Source organism: Hyla sarda, chromosome 1, assembly GCF_029499605.1.
Source record: "Hyla sarda isolate aHylSar1 chromosome 1, aHylSar1.hap1, whole genome shotgun sequence".
Lineage (NCBI taxonomy): Eukaryota > Metazoa > Chordata > Amphibia > Anura > Hylidae > Hyla > Hyla sarda.
Window position 1 is genome coordinate 411,849,023 of NC_079189.1, and position 17,545 is coordinate 411,866,567.

At 43.8% G+C, this 17,545-nt stretch overlaps 1 protein-coding gene across 2 annotated transcripts in view; it reads left to right on the forward strand.

The window, feature by feature from the left end:
* The window catches only part of TPCN1 (two pore segment channel 1), a 68,257-nt gene that overhangs the window by 776 nt on the left and 49,936 nt on the right, over nt 1-17,545 (forward strand). For both annotated transcript variants that reach the window (XM_056528759.1, XM_056528758.1), the window contains exons 2-6: nt 4,323-4,581; nt 10,673-10,794; nt 13,571-13,747; nt 14,065-14,178; nt 16,449-16,579. In XM_056528759.1, the coding sequence (XP_056384734.1) occupies nt 4,476-4,581; nt 10,673-10,794; nt 13,571-13,747; nt 14,065-14,178; nt 16,449-16,579 (650 nt within the window). In that variant the 5' untranslated portion in view covers nt 4,323-4,475. The remainder of the gene's footprint in view (nt 1-4,322; nt 4,582-10,672; nt 10,795-13,570; nt 13,748-14,064; nt 14,179-16,448; nt 16,580-17,545) is intronic.

Genomic DNA, 17,545 nt, shown 5'->3' on the forward strand with positions numbered 1-17,545 from the left:
GTTTTCCAACCTGTAGTTTTTAAGCTGTTGCAGTACTACAACTCCCATCATGCTCTGACAGTCTTTGGCGTGCTCTAATGAAGTGTTCTCCATCCTGTGTCTCCCCAGCAGTTAGACAGCTACAACTCCCACCATGCCCTGACAGCCTGACACTAAAGCAGTGTACCCCAGCGTTGGCTCCAGCTGTTGCACAACTACAACTCCCATCATGCCCTGACAGCGTTTGACATGATCTAATGCAGTTTTACTAATCCTGTGTCTCCCCAGCTGTTTCAGAACTACAACCCTCATCATGCACTGACAGCCTTTGGCATGATCTAATGCAGTGTTCTCCAACGTATAACCTCCCAGCTATTGCAGAACTTCAACTCTCATCATACGCTGACAGTCTTTGGCATGATCTAACACAGTGTTCCCCAACCTGTGCCTCCACAGCTGTTGCAAAACTACAACTCCCATTATACCCAGACATCCTTTGGCATTGTCTAATGCAATTTTACCAATGCTGTGTCTCCCCAGCTGTTGCAGAACTACATCTCCACATGCACTGACAGGAATGGTCTAATACAGGCTGGGCAACCTTTGGCGCGGCAGATGTTTTGGACTACATCCCCCATGATGCTTTGACAGTATTTTGGAAGTAAGAGTATCATGAAAGATGTAGTCCAAAACCTCTGCAGTGCTGAAGGTTGCCTATAGCTGGTCTATTGCAATGTTCTCCAACCTATGCCTCCCCAGCAGTTGCAAAACTGCAACTCCCATCATACTCTGACAGCCTTTGGCATAGTTTAAGGCAGTGTTTCCCAATCAGGGTGCCTCCAGATGTTGCAAAACTACAACTCCCAGCAGGCCTGGACAGCTTTTGGCTGTCCAGGCATTCTGGGAGTTGTAGTTTTGCAACACCTGGAGGCACCCTGGTTGGGAAACACTGGTTTAAAGGGGTACTCTGCTGCCCTGCTTACGGAGCTCTGCTCCCCAGCGTAGGGAAGTTTATTGTTCCGAACACTGTGTTCAGGGCTGCCCCTCATGATGTCACACCCGCCCCCTCATGACGTAATGCCCGCCCCCTTAACGAAAGTCTGTGGGAAGGGGGCGTGACGGCCATAGACTTTAGTTGAGGGGTCGAGCGTGACGTCATGAGGGGTGGCCCTGAACACGAAAGCCTGCACACAGCTTTCGGAACAATAAATTTCCGGACGCTGGGGAGCGGAGCTCCGGAGGCAGGGCAGCGGAGTACCCCTTTAAGATTCAGACGATACGCCGCCGAAGGAGTGCCTTTAGATGTGCCTGCTCGGTGAGGCAATACGCTGCTAAGAGCAGACACACTGCAATGTGCGAGTCTCCCCGCGCATGCGCAATATACTCGCATATCGTGGCTGCTCTCGGCCTAGCTCAGGGAGCAGGGGGTTCGACCGCGATGTGTGCACCGCGCATGCCCAACGACTCTCACATCGCAGCTGTGTGTCTGCTCATAGTGCCGCTCCGAGCAGGCACATCTAAAGGCACCCTTCGGCGGGGGATCCGTAGCGTAAAATACGCTATGGATCTGCTCGTCTGAACGTACCCTAAAGCACTGTTCCCCAACTTATGCCTCCCCAGCTGTTGCAAAACTACAACTCCCATCATGCAACATCAGCCTTTGACATGGTCCAATACAGCCTTCGGCTCTCAGGGCAGGGTAGAAGTTGTAGTTTTGCTACAGCTGCAGGTTGGAGATCACTGAATAGACTAGAAAAAGTTATGTAACAAAAAGTTTTCCTAAATATTTCCTTTGATGGGAAAATGTATCGGATGCTATCAGCATCATGTTAGAGTTGTTGATGTCAAGGTAATGCGGGTGAAAAGGATGATGGTGAAGAATGGGTTAATTACAAGCCTGAAAAAAATGTGGCTTGGTGACATACTTGGTGTACTGTACATGAATGTCTGTCTGAAAAATGTGCAAACGGTGGACGTGTCGTCCTTCTTGAAGGTGTGGTATATAAAGACAAGGGGGGAGATTTATCAAAACCATGTCCGGGCATGCTGAGAGTTGTAGTTTTGCAACATCTGGAGGTCGCGGGTTGAAGACCACTGCCCTAGTCCTTGGGGAGATTTATCAAAACCTGTCCAGAGGAAAAGTCGCTGAGTTGCCCATAGCAACCAATCAGATCGCTTCTTTCATTTTTCACAGGCCTTGTTAAAAATGAAAGAAGTGATCTGATTGGTTGCTATGGGCAACTCAGCAACTTTCCTCTGGACAGGTTTTGATAAATCTCCCCCAAGGACTAGGGCAGTGGTCTTCAACCTGCGACCTCCAGATGTTGCAAAACTACAACTCTCAGCATGCCCGGACAGCCAACGGCTGTCCGGGCATGCTGAGAGTTGTAGTTTTGCAACATCTGGAGGTCCGCAGGTTGAAGACCACTGGACTAGGGATTACACACAGTTTATACAAGACTTGTCACAGTAAAGATATACAGTCCAGTCAGCAGGTTATGCAAACTGTGGCCCTCCAGATGGGGCATGTCTGGGCATGCTGGGAGTTGTAGTTTTGCAACAACATGCTGGGAGTTGTAGTTTTGCAACACCTGGAGGGCCACAGTTCTTGGGACAAGGGGAGCTGAGCAGATTCATATATATATATTTATATTTTTTTTTAATAGGAAATAATTCATAATAACCTGTAAGTATGTACCTAAATGTCTCTATTGGGCAGGCCTACTCTCTCTCTGATTGACAGCCTGCCCTGTCGCAGTGTTCTTACAGGAAAACTGTCAATCACAGTGTAGGACCGCCTCCTGGACTCCTTCACCCGCAATGTGCAGGAATTTAGATCAATAAATTACATGTCCGACTGAATCCTTTTCTACAAAACTGTATATCCATATTGTTTGCTTCTTTAGCTGTAGGACAGTAGGTTCCCTTTTAGGTTATGTAGATACGGTGGAGAAGATTTAATGATCAACGTGGTTCATATGTTGTGGAAGCTTAGTTTTTAAAGGGGTACTCCAGCGTTAAAAGGGTAGTCCAGGAAACGCAACTTTTTAGACACTTATCCCCATTCACATCATAGGGGATAAGTTTCTGTTTGCAGAAGATGCGGGTCGGGGTTCGAACGCTGGGACCCTTGCGATCTCCTGTATGAGGCCCTTGGTACTTACACATTCTTGGAGGAGAGGGGCTCCCACCTTTACTGAACAAAAGCAAGCGGTGACCTGCTCAGCCAATACTTGGGCACAGCGATGTCAGGCCTAAGCTGGTGATTGGCTGAGTGGCCCGTCGCTTGCATTGAGTGCACCGAGGGCAGGTAAGTAGCCAGGGTCCCGTACAGGACCCTGTGGATAGGAGATAAGTGACTAAAACGTTGAGTTTCCTGGACTACTACCCCTTTAACTTTTTTCTTTTTTCAATTGCTGCTCAGGCTGCTGGCATTAAAACAAAAAACCTCTACAGCCGCCCCCGGTATTGCTGCTCCGGTCCCCAGTGGGATCCTCTTCCTGGTGCCGATGGTTGATGCATCAGACTGCAGCTCAGCCAATCTCTGGCCACCTCAGCCAGTGATTGGCTGAGTGATAATGTGATGTATTGAACCCAGACACTGGTCTTCTTCCTGGTGCTGGGGCTCACTATGTCACATTGGTGCTCCGCCAATTACTGGCCCTGGCAGGACAACACTGCGGCCAGAGATTGGCTGAGCAGCAGACTGATGCGTTAACCCCTGGCACCAGGAAGAGGACCACGATATTGTGGGGAGCAGTGGAAGGTAAGTAGAGGTTTTTGTTTTAATGCCAGCAGCCTTGGTAGGATTTTTTATTTTTTTTTAAGTTGAAGGCTGGAGTACCCCTTTAACTGTGTCTAATGTTAATATAATAGAGGGGATTGCTTCTTGTTGGAAGTATATCTGTGACATGTTTACAAGGAGCCCAGAGAGGCCGTGACATCTTCCTAGATCAGTGTTTCCCAACCAGGGTGCCTCCAGCTGTGGCCAAACTACAACTCCCATGCTGGAAGTTGTAGTATGGCCACAGCTGGAGGCACTCTTGTTGGGAAACACTGTCCTAGATGATGCGATAGAAGAGCCATGTAGGTGCAGATGTGAACTTGATATAGAATTGTCATGGAAAGGCGATATAAAGGTGTCATAAGATATTTAAAATATAACCTATAATGTAAAATATATGTGGGCCCACTTTCTAGCTTCTGACATCTACACCTTGATTTGTTGAAAGTATTATAGACTCATGAGCTCATAGCAGAGCTTCATTAGACATGTATAGCCCACGGCTATTGCTGAAATGTGTTTCACGTGGTTGATCTCTCTCTAATCTTGTTATCCACAGCGGCGGCCTTGTCATTAACGCCTTAGCTTGAAGAGACGCAGGTGCGCTCCTTTAGGCTTACTCCATAATGTGAGCGTTACTCCATGTCTGCCTCTCCATTTATAACTATTGGATAAATGGGATTAGTCTCCATATGAAAGACACATAGTCAGTATGTCTGGAAAGGTGGAGGATGATGAGCCGCTCTTGTTCACATTAGAAGAAAATGGAGGGTGCGCTACTCTTCCGGAGGTGGATAGTAACAGTGATGTGGCATTAGGTAAGATTGTTTCTATTTATTTATTTATCTTTTTGAATCCTATCCAGAATTAAAACGTAAGGGTGTAGGAAAGGGGACAAAAGAGCCTTGTATGGTTAACAGGGGGATGAGACCAGCATCAAACTGTAGAGTTTGGTATTAAAGGGGTATTCCGCTGCTTAGCGTTCAGAACAAAATATCCCGAACGCTTAGAGCCAGTGCCGGGGACTCGTGGCCTCATGGGCCCCCCCCCACGTGACATCACGCCCGCCCCCTCAATGCAAGTCTATGGGAGGGGGCATGACTCCCCCCTCTCATAGACTTGCATTGAGGAGGCGGGGCGCGACGTCACGAGTCCCTGGCGCCGGCTCTAAACGTTCTAAACATTTTGTTTCGAACGCTGAGCAGCGGAGTACCCCTTTAAGTAGACTTTGGCCTACATATTTAGCATAGGTATAAGGACCAGTACCGAGCCAAAGCCCCTACACTAAGGTAGCCATGAAGTAGAATTTGTTACCATTTCATATTTATTTCCTACTCTAAGGAAATTTTACCAATGTAAAAGCATGGCACAAGTGGCTTTGTTAGCTCATCTAGGTGAAGGTAGTGGATAGGTGGGGAAGTGGGTAGATGGGAGTGGGTAGGTCCATAGACATGAATTAGTGGCTGTGATGTCACGTCCCCATCTCGGAGGCAGTGCCCGGCACAGTATGCACCGGGGCTGCACCGAGTTTGCGGGGGTTCCTAGCGGCGCTATAAGAAGTATTCTGGCTTAAGGGTGCCTTCCCAGCCGGCGTATACGCAGCGTATTTCACGCTGCGCAAAATTTGAAATACGCTGTGTATTCCTCGCTCACTATACACACAGGACTTTCCGGTGGCAGCCCTGTATGTGCAGTGAGTTTTGGAGGTGGAACCACGCATCACAGTCACACCGGCACACGCCCCCGCCACCAAAACTCACTGCACACAGGGCTGCCGCTGGAAATCCCTGTGTGTATGGTGAGCGAGGAATACGCAGCATATTTCCTGTTGCTGCCGCATATTTTGCGCAGCCTGAAATACGCTGCATATACGCCAGGTGGGAACGCACCCTTAAGCCAGAATACCCCTTTAAGCCTGTTAGCAGGATACACCATTTCTGAGCACAGTGGTCCTCAAACTGTTGCTCAGGAGCCACATGTAACTTGCGACCTTTGTGGCTTGCCATAGGAGCCCCTAGTTATGGCCATATACACTGGTGATGGTATGACATCCATGCTGACAATAATGTAGACTGTTTGGATTCCAAACTTTGGAAGCTATAATGCCACATACTTTTTAAAATGCAAATTTGCAACAATCAAGGTATAACTGTAATTTAAAAAAAATCCTTTTGACGTGTCACAGAAATATTTCAGATGTTTTGATTGGTCAGGGATCAGTGCTAAGACTCCACCGATCAGGAGAATGAGAGGAGAGAAGAGCTCGAGAAGAAGCAATATCTCTGCTGCTTTTCTGGACAGCCCTATATACTTATAATGAGATTACTGCGAGCCGGGATCGCTTCTCCCCACTTGTTCTCTTGATCGGTGGGGTTCTCGGCACTGACACCTAGACTGATCAAACTTTTGACATATCTCTGTGTTTTTGGGAATGTCAGGAACATTTTAAAATGTAAAACAATAAATCTATTTCACTATGTATTAGGCTGATCCTTTCCTTTAAAAGTTTTTCTAAATGACAGGTACTCTTTAAAGGGGTACTCCTCTGGAAAACATTTTTTTTTTAATCATCTGGTGCCAGAAAGTTAAACAGATTTGTAAATTACTTCTAATAAAAAAATCTTAATCCTTCCAGTATTTATTAGCTGCTGTATGATCCACAGGAAGTTCTTTTCTTTTTTATTTTCCTTTCTGTCTGACCACAGTGCTCTCTGCTGACACCTCTGTCCATGTCAGGAACTGTCCAGAGCAGGATAGGTTTGCTGTGAGGATTTGATCCTACTCTGGACAGTTCCTAACATGGACAGAGGTGTCAGCAGAGAGCACTGTGGACAGACAGAAAAGAACTTACTCTGGAACGTACAGCAGCTGATAAGTACTGGAAGGGTTAAGATTTTTTAATAGAAGTAATTTACAAATCTGTTTTCCAGATGAGTACCCCTTTTAAGTCTATCCCATGACCGCCTGGGAGCACTGAAATAACAACTTCTCAAAGCAGTTTGCATTAACCCCTTCCCAGTTTCGAAGATTGTCCTAGCAAAATTACGGTTAGAAAATAGTTGTGTCAAATTTTAGACTACAAATATCTGCAAATGTTTGCAATTTCATGACTTCTTATTTCTTCATTTATTTTTTTAACGGGAACCTGTCATCATGTTTGTGCAGCCTGGACCAAGTGTCATCGGGAGGCCCCATTTCCACACCCCATCAGCTTTAAGTATAAGAAAAGATCTACAGTATTTTACATAAAGGAGTACATCCCGCAAATTTTTGTAAATATTTTATTATAAAAAAACAACAACAGTGACAACACTGAAGAAATGAGACTCTGCTACAATGTAGTGTGTGTTCAACCTGTCTAGCAGTGTTCAATGCTGAGCCCATAAAATAACAAAATACACTGCCATTAAAGGGGTATTCCATGAAAAAACAACTGGCTCCAGAAAGTTTAAACAGATTTGTAAATTACTTTTATGAAAAAATCTTAATCCTTCCAGTACTTATCAGCTGCTGAAGTTGAGTCGTTCTTTTCTGTCTGACAACAGCGCTCTCTGCTGACACCTCTGTCTTTCTCAGGAACTGTCCAGAGTAGCAGCAAATCCCCATAGAAAACCTCTCCTGCTCTGGATAGTTCCTGAGACAGACAGAGGTGTCAGCAGAGAGCACTGTTGTCAGACAGAAAAGAACAACTCCACTTCAGCAGCTGATAAGTACTGCTAGGATTAAGATTTTTTAAATTACAAATCTGTTTAACTTTCTGGAGCCACTTGTTTTTCATGGAGTACCCCTTTAATGTCTAAACATTGGCAACAAAATTGAGTATACAAGTGGAATTGGGCCCAATTACCCATGTTCCATTCCTGGTGTTATGTGACTCATTAGTGTATGAGGTCAGGATTGAATGGGAAGCATGTATCTTAAATGAGGTGTTATCGCTCTCACACTCTCAAATACTGGTCACTCGAAGTTCAGCATGGGACCTCAGCCTGTCAGTTCTAAGACCATATGCAGCACACTGCATTAAATTGGTGTGCGTGGCTGTCGTCCCAGAAGCCTCTTCTTAAGATGAAGCACAAGAAAGCCTGCAAACATTCTGCTGAAGACAAGCAGAATAAGGACCTGAATTACTGGAACCATGTTCTGTGGTCCAATGAGACCAAAATAAACTTAATTTAGATTAAAGGGTACCTCTCATCAAAAAAACTTTTGATATATTCTAGATTAATGTATGCAGAATAACTTTACAATTGCATGTTATTAAAAAATATGCTTCTTTCTATTTAATTTTCCACTTTGAAGAAATGACCACTAGGGGTCTCCCTACCAGTCCTGGCAGCAAGCATTTCAGACTCATGCTGGAGTCCTAAACACTACGAGCTGCCAGTCTGCTTTGTTCACAAAGGAGAACACTCAGAGCTTCCAGCTTGCTTTGTTCACAGCCTGTTTGGCTGTGAACAAAGCAGGCTGGCAGCTCTGAGTGTTTAGGACTCCAGCATGAGTCAGAAATGCTTGCTGACAGGACTGATCGGGAAAAATACAATAGAAAGAAGCATATTTTTCATTAACATGCTATTGGAAAGTTATTCAACATTCATTAATCTAAAATATTTCAAAAGTTTATTTGATGAGAGGTACCCTTTAAGTCAAGCATGTGTGGCAGCAAATGGTTGAAGAGTACAAAGACAGCGAGTCTTACCTACAGTCAAGCATGGTGGTGGGAGTATCATGTTCTGGGGCTGCATGAGTGCTGTTAGCACTGGGGAGTCATTGGGGGAACCATAAATGCCAGGATGTGCTGTGACATACTGAAGTAGAGCATGAGCCCCCCCTACCTTCAGAGACTGGGCCATAGGGGAGTACTCCAACATGATAATGACCCCAAACACACCTCCAAGATGACCACTACCTTGCTTAAGAAGCTGAGGGTAAACATTATGGACTGGTCAAGCTTGTCTTCAGACCTAAACCCTATTTCCAAGATATACAGCATATGTATCAAAGAGAATTTGGCAAACTATACCCCCCCCCCCCCCCCCGAAACAAAGTGGGTGGAAGAGATAGGGGTGGACATAGTAAAAGAGGAGTGTAGAGAAGCATATTTCTTAGCACATAAAATGTCATTTAGCCATTTAGCACTAAGGTGCAAGAACTCAACTATAAAATTGTAACACAATGGTATCTTACTCCTTAAAAAAATTAAATAAATATTACTCAACCACATCGCCCCTATGCTGGGGATGTGGTATAATGTATGGAAATATACTGCATATCTGGTGGGGATACAAAGGGCTCCTCAACCACATAACTGAAAATAATATCCAACCTTCTCCTGCAATAGCCTTACTCTCTTACATCTACTATGGATAACATTAAGAAAGACATATCAGGATATTTTCACATTTCAACTCAACAGTGTATATCCTATGGGAATATAAGTGTTCAACTACACGGTTATGGTAGATTGAATCCCTAAATATCCTCCAGAGAATGGAATGGAAGAGCTTCAGGCGATGATTTAGGCAAGAAATATTTGTCAATCTGGGTGGAGTGGATAATGCATAGGGACTCAAGGTCTTTGCCAGAATGGTTGAAGACGAAACATCTGGGACACTTGAATAGAACATTAGTTCCTTTCCCAATGTATCTGTCTGATATGTCTTGTCTGTAAGTCCTAGTATGATCATATACGTTCTATCCACCAACTCTGTGATATCATCATGGAGGAGTGGAAGAAGAGGACTCCAGAGGTAACCTGTGACACTCTGGTGAACTCTGTACCAAGCTTAAGGCAGTTCTGGAAAATAATGGTGGCCACACAAAATAAGGACATTTTGGGCCAATTTGAACATTTCCACTTAAGGGTGTACTCCCTTTTGTTGCCAAGGTTTAGACATAACTGGTTGCGTGTTAAGTTATTAAACACTGTTATACAGGCCATATTGTAGCAGAGTGTCATTTCTTTAGTGTTGTCACATGAAATGATTTAATAAAATATTTACAAACAGTGAGGGGCAGACTTGAGGGACCGCCCTAATTACACGTAGTTTAGGCAGAATGAAAGGGATGGCTGGTCCCTTTATTTGAATGAATGTGGCTCTAGACAACCACTTGCATCTCAATATTGGGGGACATTTATCAAAAACTGCAGAGGAAAAATTGTCCAGTTGCCCATAGCAACCAATAGGATCGCTTCTTTAATTTTTCAGAGGTCACTTCAAAAATGAAAGAAGTGATCTGATTGGTTGCTATGGGCAACTGGGTAACGTTTTTCTCTGCACAGGTTTTGATAAATCTCCCTCTATGTGACTACAGAGGGTTCGGGGCCAACCCCCCTGAATAGCTGTTTACATATCATACTCCACGCCAAAACTTTTTTTTTATATATCAACTGGCTCCGGAAAGTTAAACAGATTTGTAAATTACTTCTATTAAAAAATCTTAATCCTTCCAATAGTTATTAGCTTCTGAAGTTGAGTTGCTGTTTTCTGTCTAACTGCTTTCTGATGACTCACGTCCCGGGAGCTGTCCAGCTCCTATGGGGATATTTTCCCATCATGCACAGCTCCGGGACGTGACATCATCATTGAGCAGTTAGACAGAAAACTTCAGAAGCTAATAACTATTGGAAGGATTAAGATTTTTTAATAGAAGTAATTTACAAATCTGTTTAACTTTCCGGAGACAGTTGATACATATATATAAAAAGGTTTTGCCTGGAATACCCCTTTAAACCACAATAGATTATACAATCTCAATTGTATATCTGCAGCGTGTACAGTACATGTTTAATCCTGAATGTGGAGTACAGTTTATTTTTAGAGGCCTCTGTTAATGTGTAATAAAGCTGTTAGTGATCCTTTGTAAATGGCATGACTGGATTCCATTTATTTATCTCACAAAATCTTGAAGCTTCCCTATCAGCCACAGAGGAGTATGACTACCACGCAGAAAGCATGGAGCAAGTTCATGTTCCTGTGGATGCAGACATCAGCTGGGAGATGCGTTATCAAGAAGCTGCTATCTACCTCCAGGTAAGGAAATGATTATGGAAGACATTACTGTGTCATGTACCGATCATGGAAGTACATATCACAATGGTGTATAAGGAATTAGTAGCAGCTAAGACTTGGTAACTTACCAAAAACTAGACATTTAAAATAACTTGGACATAAATGTGAGGAGCAATACACGTGAGATAACGGTCAACTGATCAATTATTTGGCCGACTGCTGTTGTCTCGACCAAAGGTACGTGTGTTCTGAATGGGGAGAGGGGAGAACACCATATCCAGACCCCAATGTACCTGACAACAAGGGGAGTTAAATCTAACATGCCTAATCTTTCTGTTATCTGCCATTGGGGGATCTTTAGGTGGCCATTGTTCACATTAGATGGTCATCTGGTCCTGTTAATATTGATACATATCTAATCGATGCATGTAGTGTATATGACCAGCTTTAGGGCATCTCTGATAGGACTTCACCAAATGTGATTTTTGAAGACTGCTACAGAGTTATCTTAGTTCTTCACAGGTATCAGTTTTCCTTCATACATTACAACTCCCCTTCCATTCTGTAAAAGTGTGTATGCCCTTTTGAAATGAGAACAGCAGATCTGTCAAAAATTTCAGTCATTCAGCATACAACTTAAGAACGTTTAAAGGGGTACACCACTGGCAAATTTTTTTTTTTTTTTATCAACTGGCGCCTCTGACTGTCTAAGTAACTTTCCAGAGCAGGAGAGGTTTGCTATAGGGAATTGTTATACATTTTTTAATAGAAGTACCGTAGTTTACAAATCTGTTTCACTTTCTGGCACCAGTTGATAAAGTACCACTTTAATGAAAATGACATAAAATATGTAGTGCAAGCTGTAAGTATCCACAAGAAGTGATACACAGATAACACATAAATACCAAAGGTGATCTTTCATAAGATTCCCCATTCTCTACATTTTAGAGTTTGGCTGTATGCCAGTAGTACACAGGACTCTGAGGGGCATGATTTACACAGTATACTACTTTAGATAGGATGTGAATGGAGACGGGGCTGCTAATGTGCTGGGTTAGCAAGGTGCTGCATGAGCAGAAATGAAAGAAGCAGCATCAGCAACAATGAAGAGCTTATACTAGCTGCTGCTTAATTAACCTTTTGTGGATCATCTTCTGCAGACTGACTGACTCAACTTGCAGATACACAGTTCAGGCTTTCTCAGCCTTTCTTTCCCCATAGAGCAGTGGCAAAGCCCTGCCCCCCACTCCCTGTTTTCCGTTTTGCTGTGTCTCTTACCAGAGACAGATTTCCCCTAACAACAAGCAGTGAACAGCAGATTACAGAGAAGTAAGACCCCCTAGTGGCATTTTTGGTAAATACTGGTTTGCAAATATGTTAGGAATTCCATTGTCTATAAAATGGAGGGAAGTTGTTTGAAATGACAGTGCCCATTTCACTTAACCCCTCTAGGACCAAGGGCATATATGTATGCCCTCGTCCCATTCCCTTTCTATGACGCAGGGTGACAGGCTGACCCCGCGTCATAGCACGGTGGTCCCGAGGGCTTTCAGCAGCTGGGACCCGTGGCTAATACTCAACATCACCGATCGTGGTGATGTCCAGCATTAATGCCTAAGACTCTGCGAGCAAAGTTGATTGCGGTGGCTAAAATAGAGAAAAAATGTATTCCAGCAGCTCAGCCGAGCTGATCAGGACAGCTTAGAGGACGGTGGGAGTGACCGTCCTCTAATTAATCCCTTCCCTAATAAAAGTTTGAATCACCCGCCTTTTCCCATTTAAAATAAAATATGTAAACAAAAATAAACACGAAAATTGCATATTTTTGGCCACTTTGTATACCCTTAAAAAATTTATAAAAAGCGATCAAAAAGTCCCATCAAAACAAAAATGGTAAAACTTTAGATTACGGCGCAAAAAATATGAGACCTCAAACATCCCCGTAAGCGAAAAAATTAAAAAGTTATAGGTGCTTTGTTGGCCAATTTCATGTGATTATCTACTCCTACCAGGACTGCCAAAAATACAATTGAGTCTTTTACATGGTATATATTTATGAATGGTACATACAATGAACTGTATGCATTTTCTAAGTGACATATAACTCATGGAGACCTATAATTATTATATCAAACTTGGTTAGTCATTTGAAAGCTATTGACATGTCTTCGAGACATGTCAAAAGTTTTGTTTTGACACGTTCTCGGTGTTCAGAACTCCACAAATCTCTAGAACAAGCCAGAAAGAGCACTGGGTTAAGTTCTTTGCTCTCTTCTCGCTGCAGAAGACTATAGAAGACTATAGACTAAAGAGTCTATAGAAAGTCTATGGAATCTGTCTCTTGCAGTGAGACAGGGAGAGAAGTGCTCAGCCATGTGCTTCTCCCAGCTCATTCTACGGATCGGTGAGGGTCGGAATGCCCAGATTCCAACCAGTCAAATCTATCAGTTTTGTTAAATTTCATCAACACTTAAGTTATGTTTTTTTTACATTTTTTTTTTTTTAGATCCAAAAGTGATGGCATATCTCTAGGATGTATTATAACTTTCTGATCAGTGGAGATTAGACTACCGTGACCCACAATCTAAATGATAGGGCTGTATTGTTGCAGTCTCACCTTAGTTTCCGGCCAGTCAGTGCATAGAACACAGCATTGTACCTACCGTGGCTGACCTCAGCATTCTGTAACCTGTTTACCCACTGGATTATCCATGTTATAAATCATAGTTTTAATCTCTGTTCATGGAAAATAAACACTTCCATCTGCACAGTGATACATGTTTCTTATCATTTTCAGGAGGGGAAGAATAATGACAAGTTTTACACACATCCACGGGACCCAAAGTCCTTTGCTGCTTACCTTTTTACTCACAACCACTTATTCTACATGCTGGAACTTAGTACCGGGCTTCTGTTGCTGCTTCTTTCCCTGTGTGAGGCCCCAGCTGTTCCCTTTCTTCGCCTTGACATCTATGTATGTATAAAATTGTTCTTTATTTACAGTATCTATTGTGGTCTTCTTCCCCGTAGTTTGTTCTACTTCGTCTGTATCCATTGAAATGAGGAATTTCCCAGCATCCACCAATAGTTTCAGGACGGGAGTAGGAGAATTCCTCCTCATAGGTTTAGTATTCAGTGTACCCGTCATATATACCTCCCTTTTCTAGAAAGTTTCCCTAAATGATATGGGTTATTATCAGGAGCAGAAAGTGGGAGAACTGCATGATAAATGTATATCCCTCACCTTCCTAACTTTGTTTTTTTCCCTTCTTTTTAATGGCACTGTATAAGGTTCATGCCACGCTTGAACTACTGGCCCTGGCACTGGTTGTTTTTGAACTTGGCATGAAGATGAGATGGCTTGGTTGTAAGACGTTTCTGAGGCATCGCAGGACTATGTTAAAGGTCAGTCATTAAACAGTCCTTAAATGGTTCCCCTGCCTTGGTTTCCTGTTTTCCTTTCCAACTTTACACTATTCATTTATTCCCCTTTCTTGACTTTGCCTCTTAGTTAAACGTGAGCCCCTTGTCATTCGGAATCGCCTTTATTTTGCTTAGGTTGTACAGTTTGACAGGTCACTTGAAAGTGTTTGGGTTTTTATTTTACCTTTAAAGAATCCTGTTATCACCAATTGTTAATATAAACCCTCATTGGGTTATTGGTAGATTAAACCCCTTAGATCACCACTATGAAAAGAACCAGGCACATCCACATTTATGGACAACCTGCTATGTCAGGATAATCATTGACGGGGGTTGTATCGCTCATCTTTTCCATACAATCACTCTTTATGGCCTCTAATAAGAATATGCCATCAGTGTCTGCCACAGCCCTTGCCCTTGATTGACCTACATGGCTCAATAGGTCAGTCAAAGAGGGGCTGGTAGTTGAAGGTGAACATGGAGGTTTGCCAAGCTGTGGTACTTGAGCAGCTTGACCTGCCTCCTTGACACTTGGAAACACTTCATAAAAATGCCATTTTATTTTGGCAATCCCCATCATCTCCAGGAAAGGTGCAGTTTTCTTTTAGCTGCAAAAAACAGCTGTCAGATTTACATTAAGTTGTTAAAGGGGTATTCCAGGAAAAACCTTTTTTTTTTTTATATGAACTGGCTCCGGAAAATTAAACAGATTTGTAAATTACTGTACTTTTAAAACTTAAATTCAAGGCAAAAAGTCTGCCTGCGTGTTATACGCCGATAAATCTTTTTGTCACTGATTTAAAGTGGCCGCAACAGCATCTGCTTGTTACGGATTAGCAGCCTGGCCGCGGCCACTTTAAATCAGTGACCAGCGCGCGGCTCCCGCTTTGTTTTTTTTTTATTTTCCTCCCTTTACCCCCTGCTTTTTATTGTATTGTAGTTTTTTATCTTCCTTACCTAGCCGCGCTCGGCAGACCAGGTCCGGTGTCGGGTTGTCCGGTGTCGGGACCGGGCTGCGGTCAGTGAAGCAGGATGAGTGACATCCTCTGCTAGCTCCGCTGCACAGAATCAGAGATGTCACTCACTCAACGCTGCTGCCGCTGTGACTATTCTAAGGTGGCTGCGGTTGGGCTGCTGAAGTTAAACAAGCGGTAGCTGCAGCGAATGATGAGTGACGTCCCTGATGCTGTGCAGCTGGCAGAGGACGTCACTCATCCTGCTTCACTGACCGCAGCCGGCAAGACCTGACACCGGACCTGTCCTGCCGAGCGCGGCTAGGTAAGGAAGATGGGGAAAAAAATATATATCAAAAACAGGGGGGGAAAGGGGATGATGAGAGGGGAGCATGATGAGAGGGGAGCATGATGAGAGGGGAGCATGATGAGAGGGGAGCATGATGAGAGGGGGGCATGATGAGAGGGGGGCATGATGAGAGGGGGGCATGATGAGAGGGGGGCATGATGAGAGGGGGGCATGATGAGAGGGGGGCATGCTGAGAGGGGGGCATGCTGAGAGGGGGGCATGATGAGAGGGGGGCATGATGAGAGGGGGGCATGATGAGAGGGGGGCATGATGAGAGGGGGGCATGATGAGAGGGGGCATGATGAGAGGGGAGCATGATGAGAGGGGAGCATGATGAGAAGGGGGCATGATGAGACAGGGGTGGGGGAATGATAAGACAGTGGGGCCATGATGAGAGTGTAAGGGGGGGATGGGTGTAAATGTGGCACAGGGGCTAATAAAAGGGGAGGAATAATGTGGCACTGAAAGGGGGGACCAAACTGAAGTTCAGGCAAAATCAAAGTTAGAGGGATGATATGGCATTTAGTCTGTCATTTATCTTATATGTATATTTTTTTTAACTTAAATTTCCCTATTAAAATGGGGGTGCGTGTTATACGCCGATAAATACAGTACTTCTATAAAAAAAATATTTAAAAAATCGTAATCATTCCAGTAGTTATCAGCTGGTGTAGTTGAGTTTTTCTTTTCTTTCTGACAACAGTACTCTCTGCTGACATCTCTGCTTGTCTCAGGAAGTGTCTGAAGCATTAGAGGTTACAAATCTGTTTAACTTTCTGGAGCCAGTTGATATAAAAAAATAAAATGTTTTGCCTGGAATGCCCCTTTAATCTTACAAGTATTTTATTAGTGGACACATTGTTATGTGAAGGCCGCCTTTTTATTTTGTGATTTATTTTTGTTTTGTGACAAAGTTTTCAAGAACAGATGTTGTGCTTCCTTTTCTGCAGAGTTTTGTACTGTTGGTTCAGTTTATTGAAGCTATTGTGGTGCTAATCAGGCAAACCTCTCATGTACGCGTTACAAGAGCATTGCGACCTATTTTTTTAGTGGACTGCAGATATTGTGGGGCTGTCCGAAGGTAAGAACTATTTGTAAGTGTTTTTATAGTATTCCTACAGATAATGTAAAAATACTTATCCACAAATCACTAAATTAGATGCATATTTAAAGGGATGCTGTCAATAAATGTATGCTGCCGAAACCATGGGCAGCATTTCAGAGAAAAACATAGTAATAACCTGGCTGTGCACTAAATAGCCCAGAATGAGAAGGTGAGCACATGATTTGAAGAGACACAGCCCCGTCTATATAAGGCCTCACAGAGGACCATGCATATCAGAGCTAAAACCGAGCCATGAGGTGGAAAGAACTAATGGCTTCCACCAACGGTCCTCATCCAACCTGACAGGGCTTGAGAGGATCTGCAGAAAAGAATGGTGGGAAATCCCAAATCCAGGTGTGTAAACTAGAGATGAGCGAACTTACAGTAAATTCGATTCGTCACGACTTCTCGGCTCGGCAGTTCAGCTTTCAGGTGTTCCCGTGGGCTGGAAAAGGTGGATACAGTCCTAGGAGACTCTTTCCTAGGACTGTATCCACCTTTTCCAGCCCACCGGAAAGCTGAACTAATTTATGCAGGATAAGTCATCAACTGCCGAGCCTGTGCACAGGTTAAATGGGCACTGTCATGAAGTAAAAAAATTGATATGTTGTAGTACTTAAGTACTACAACATATCTCTAATATACTTTAATTAAAAAAAGTGATTTTAAACAAGTTTAAAATCACTTTTAAATTCGGCCACTAGGGGTCGCCCTCCTAGTGGCCGAATGCATTCAGCAGTGACATCACTACTGGATTTCGACTCATTTCAGCCTGGCAATGAGTCGAAATCCAGTCACTGCGGTGCTCGCTCCCGCCTGTCAATCAAACAGGCGAGAGCGAGCGCGCTGAAAGCTGGGGCTGCACTGCCCACTGTCAGGCTGCTCCACTAGCCTCGCGCATGGCCCCGCCCCCATTACCCTGTCCGGAGGCAGCGCGCGCAC